The following is a 5,708-nucleotide window of genomic DNA, read 5'->3' on the forward strand; positions in this document are numbered from 1 at the left end:
ATATAGGGTTGTTTTGTAGGAGCTCCATCCTGTGATGTGTGATCGTTTCACTGCAGTGTTGAGGGTCCTAGGGCCCCCCCGTTGCAGCGGGGGCCGGGCCCTGGGTTGGGGGGGGGGGGGGGGTAACGGCCCTCCCCATGGGCTGTCCTTATGATGGAGCCCCCGCTCTGGGAAGCTTGTTGTCACACGGGGGTCGGCGCGGTTGAGGCCCAAGGACACTTTGTCTCTTCTGCCCGAACGGATTCAGGTGAATGTCAATCTTTTGTGATCGTTTGGCTCTCCGGAGGACGACGACGACAACAACAACAACAACAACAACAACAAAAACAACAACAACAACAACAACAACAACAACAACAACAACAACGGTAACGCTCTCCAGTACCTCCCTTCTCCCAGTGTTTACGAACATTTAACACAGCAATGAAAGAAAGAGAAGCTCAGGAACGTTCCCGGGGCCATGCAGCGCTGTTTGGTTGGGCGGGGGGGGGGGGGGGGGGGGGGGGCTGGGGGGGGGGGCAGGAGCTTCAGAGAGAAGGGGTCCAGGGGAGAGTTCATTCAGCTGCACTCCTCACAGATGCAGGCCAGGATGTATCGGTAGGTGGCGGTGATGCGGCTGCCCCCAGCGCAGCGCAGCCGCACGGCCTTCAGCTTGGAGGTGTGCGGCCGGCAGCAGGTGCAGGTGCTCTTGAAGGGCTGCTTGAGCACCGAGCTGAAGGACACCAGGGGGTCAGAGCGGGAGGTGTGGCTGCAGTGGCCCTCGCAGCGCGCCAGCAGCACCATCTGAGGGAAGAGACGCGCACGCACGCACGCACGCACGCACACCCACACACACACACACACAGACATGCGCACACGCGCACGCACACGCACACAGAGGAGACGGCCGTGAGTTTTTGAACAATCAAAGAAGAACATGTCTGACATCTGTGCGCGTGATCAGCGTTGGACTTTAAAGTGGGAGGTTCAGGGGGCAGAATACGAGGTCTTATTGCGGTTCTGTGGAAACTCCCAGTACCTTGACGTTCATTTTAAGAAGACATTGCGCATGTGCTCCAACTGATGTTCTAGTGTGCAGACCTCGGATGTTTTTTTGCAATTTATCGGCCAACCCCCCCCCCCCCCCCACCTGAAACTGGGGAATACGAAACAGGGGGATTTGTTTTTCATACCAGTGGAAACGACCGCGCCCCAGTTCTTCAGCTCGGAGATGAGTCAAGGCCCAGTGGTTACACATGTCCCAGTGTTGTTGAGGCCTATCTGTCTGGAGGGAGATGGGGGTCCTTTAGTCATCCAGTGTCTCCCCAGGCTCCCCGGTTCCTGGCCTTGCACCTGTGAGCTATCGGCCCAGACTAGTCGTTCACTCCCACGCCTGCTGCCCCTATGGGGACGATCAACCCTGGGACACACCCCCCACCCCGCCCAACCAAGTAAGTGCCCTTTTCCACCCCCCCCCCCCCCCCCCCCCCCAGCGTCCCCTGCCCTGCAGATCTTTGACGCACACAGCGCAGAAAGCATGCAGACTCACAGACACAAAACTCACACACGCTCAACACACACTAAAACCAGAGCTTGCGTCGTGTGTCATTCGGTTCAAGCACACATACTCATGCATAGACACGCACACATACGCACAAGCACGCACACATACACACGCACGCACGCACGCACGCACGCACGCACGCACGCACGACCCTCACACACACTGATCAGTGTTGTGACCGGTGCTGTCATTCCACCCCAGGTCGCTCCATTCCCGCGCCTCTCTAAACGGGCTCCTGTGTCATGTACTGCCAGCTGCTACGTGTCGCCACCAATCTGACAATAGACTGTCTGGGGCCAGGGGGGAGCGCAGCCACACACACACACACACACACACACACACACACACACACACACACACACACACTGGCATGGACGTGCACACACACATACACACACACACACACACACACACAAACTTTGATGAAGCTGCACTCACATAGACATACACTGGAATACACACACACACACACACTAACACACACACACGCACACACACACACACACACACACACACACACACACACACACACACACACACACACACACACACACACACACCACACAGAACAAAACACACATACACACACACAGACACACACACAGACACACACACACAGCCACTCACTCAGTCAGACATGTGGATACACACAGGGTTCTGCGGTGTCACCGCCTTTGGACGACCATATGTCTTTCTGGAGCCGAGGGTCAGGACCAAATGGTTCCAAATCCCTTCTCTGTGACCTTTTCTCTGGCTCCCTGTCTGCTCACCCTCCTACTATCTCCCGCTCTCGCTCTGCTTCCTTCCTCCTACCATCTGCCTCTTCCTCCTCTCCTCACATTCTACCAACTCTCTCCTCCATTCCTCCGCTCCTGCCATCTACTGCCTCCTCCTCCGTCTCTTTGATCATCCTCCACCCAACGAGGGTGGATTAATGGATAAGCTCCCCATGGTGACACACAGGCTGGCTGATGATCTGGGGCTACTGAGAGGGGGACAGAGCCCAGAGTCTCCGTTGGTCTACGGTGCCTCCCATCAGAGGACAGAGCCTGGAAGTACGTTTGCGTGCGAGGGTGACAAGGGGTTGGAAGGAGAAAGAGCTCCAAAGGTACAGTACACTGGCCCCGTGACAACAGCTGGCCAGCAGATGAAAGCAGGCACACCAAATACCAACACCAACACTCGCGCTACTGGCCCCATGCAGTCAGAACAGCACTCTCACTGCGTGTGCTGTTCTGACTGCATGGGGCTCAGTGAAGCTGAGCTCTGACCACCTGTTCTGTCCTCTCTGACTCGCCAACATAATAAATAGACCAAAGCGCTGCGCAATTATGTGTGATGAGGAGGTAAAGGCTGGCATGAGGGGGAAGGACGAGTCGACACCGTGTTCACACCGCCATCAACACGGCTTGATCCACGACGCCGTCCTCGGTAAGTCACTGGATCGCAGCGTCTGAGATCAGAGGCGGAGAACGCGGTCCGACGGCTGCAGCCAAGCCGTGACTCACGCTCCTGCCTGGTGGCACCGCGCCTCGCCGATCTCACACACCGCCTTATTGGGCCCATCGTCTCGATTGGCTGAGCTTAGCCGCGGGGCCTTACCTTGGAATTGCACTTGTAGATGGGGTGGGTGATGGTCTCCACAAAGTGGTGCCTCATGCAGCGGTCGGGGTCCACCTCGGCCAGGTGCGCGTAGCTCTTCTCGCTGGCCTTGTTGTTGCTGGTGGCGGCGTGCGCCAGGCCCAGCAGGGGGCAGCACACCAGGGCCAGCAGCAGCCCCAGGGGGGAGCCCACCGAGAGAGAGGGCCTCATGGCCGAGGGGGGGCGCCCTGAGCGGCCCTGGGGTCGGCCGACGGTCCGACGCCTCCCTCTGACCGCAGCCGCAGCGCCTGCGATGGCGTCCCTCTTCGCTCTTGTCCTCTCGTTCTGCGAGTCTATCACAAGCTCTTCTCTCTGTGTGTCTCTGTGTGTGTGTGTGACTCTCCCTCTCTCGCTCTCTCTCTCGCTCTTTCTCTCTCTGGCAGTCTATCAGTTTATGTGTAGGTCTCTTGTGTCGACGCCCCTTCGTGACGGTGTGTGAGCAGCAGAGGTTGTGTACAGGCGAGCCAGGCTGTTCCTCGATCCATCGCCTACCCTCGCGGCCCCGTCCTGGAAGAGAGGACAACACACACACGCGCACACACACACACACACACACACACAAACACATAAACATACTTTAATTAAAGTGTGAGTGTAGAAAAAGTGTGTGTCTGTCTGAGTGCGGGGTTGTGCGTGTGTGAGTGTTTGTTCATGCGTGCGTGCGTGCATGTGTGTGTGTGTGTGTGTGTGTGTGTATGTCTCTGTAGGCTGCTGTATCAGGTGATGTTTTGTGTTCAGTCATTAGTTATATGCTCTTCCAAGGATTCCTGTGGAAGCTGCAGAACGCATCAGGAAGGTGAGCTGGTAACGGGACACAGTCATATACATCCTTGCCAGTTGTAGTGTCCCACTTCCCTCCCATTTTGTCAGCAGTGTGTGTGTGTGTGTGTGGTTGTGTGAGTGTGTGTGTGTGCGTGTGTGTGCGTACAGGAGTACACGACAAGGTCAAGTAGACAGCCAGGTTTCATGTAGGTGTGTGATACCGTAAAATCTGGCCGCCTACACTCTTTTTATTTCCTGAAGTCATCTTCCAAGCCATCAAGACGCACACATACACATAAACACACATAACACACGCACACACACACACACACACGCACACACGCACACACATACACCCACGCACACACACACACACACACGCACACACACACATACACCCACGTACACACACGCACGCACACCCACGCACGCACATAAACACACGTAGAATCCTGCACACACACAATCACACGTACACACAATCACATGCATGCACACTCACAATCACCCATACACGCACACACACACACGCGCGCGTGCGCGCGGACGAGAACCCATACGAGCGCACAATCCCGGCACTCCCGTTGCACGGCAGCAGCAGCAGCAGCAGCAGCAGCAGCAGCAGCAGCAGCAGCAGCAGCAGCAGCAGCAGCAGCAGCAGGAGAAATGGAAGCCTCGCGGAAACAGCCACAAGCGGGCGAGTGACGGATGACTTATTAGCTCAAATAAATTGCTCTCCTCACATGCACCCCGGGGAGCAAATCCCCTCCGTCGCCCGCAGCACCATGCAGTCACGGCTCTGAACCCGGGGCCTTGCTCCGCCGGCCTGCTGACAATGGGCCCTCTGTTTATCAGACGGCTTGGTGCCGGACCTCAGACAGCTCCGCTAAGTGGGCCTGTTGTTGGTGAGGGCTGTGTGTGGGTGGTGTGTGTCTGTGTGTGTGTGTGTGTGTGTGTGTGTGTGTGTGTGTGTGTGTGTGTGTGTGTGTGTGTGTGTGTGTGTGTGTGTGTGTGTGTGTGTGTGGGTGGTGTGTGTCTGTGTGTGCGGGCGGGGGTTGGGGGTTGGGGGTAGGGGGGGGGGGGGTTTGGTTAAGTGAGGCAGACAAGAGGGTGGGGGAATAAAGTGTGGTTAAGGAGAAAGGCAACATCACAAGAATGCATGGACGGAAGAGTGTATGACATTGATTGTTGTGGAAGTTTTGATTGGCTGATTATACAGCTGCCGTGTGTGTGTGTGTGTGTGTGTGTGTGTGTGTGTGTGTGTGTGTGTGTGTGTGTGTGTGTGTGTGTGTGTGTGTGTGTGTGTGTGTGTGTGTGTGTGTGTGTGTCTTTGTGTGTCTTTGTGTGTATGTGTGTGTATTTGTTTTTTGTATGTAAGCCTCATTGCAAGGCGTGCTTGTATCATGTTTGTAAGACGTAGTCACGCTGTAACGTGTAATGGACGAGTACACTTGGCAAAGGTGCACGTTTGGCGTGCCTCCATGTGTTGGTGTCTGTTTTGCAGTGTTGTTGTGTCCGCCTGCTCTGTGTGTGCACGAGAGAGAGGAGTGCACGTGAAGGCCATGGCTCTCATCCTCCAGTTACCGCGGCGGTGAGTGTACTCCAGAGCAGTCCCTGGCACGCGTCAGGCACAGGAAATGGGAGGGGGGGGATTGCAATATAACTGAAACATTTTTTTGTATCCTTCTTCGTTGCCACAAACTCACACGCTCTGATTCCCAAGTTTGTCTCACAACAATCACAAATCTCAACAGGTTGATTT

At 55.9% G+C, this 5,708-nt stretch overlaps 1 protein-coding gene across 1 annotated transcript; it reads right to left on the minus strand.

The window, feature by feature from the left end:
- Positions 1-484: 484 nt before the first annotated feature.
- On the minus strand, positions 485-3,727 carry ndp (norrin cystine knot growth factor NDP). The gene is made up of 2 exons (XM_060040299.1): positions 3,146-3,727; positions 485-783 (listed from the first exon to the last, which is right to left on the minus strand). Exons 1-2 carry the CDS (start codon positions 3,353-3,355, stop codon positions 559-561), a joined length of 435 nt encoding a protein of 144 aa, XP_059896282.1. The 5' UTR covers positions 3,356-3,727; the 3' UTR covers positions 485-558.
- Positions 3,728-5,708: the final 1,981 nt, after the last annotated feature.

Source organism: Gadus macrocephalus, chromosome 20 (genome assembly GCF_031168955.1).
Source record: "Gadus macrocephalus chromosome 20, ASM3116895v1".
NCBI lineage: Eukaryota > Metazoa > Chordata > Actinopteri > Gadiformes > Gadidae > Gadus > Gadus macrocephalus.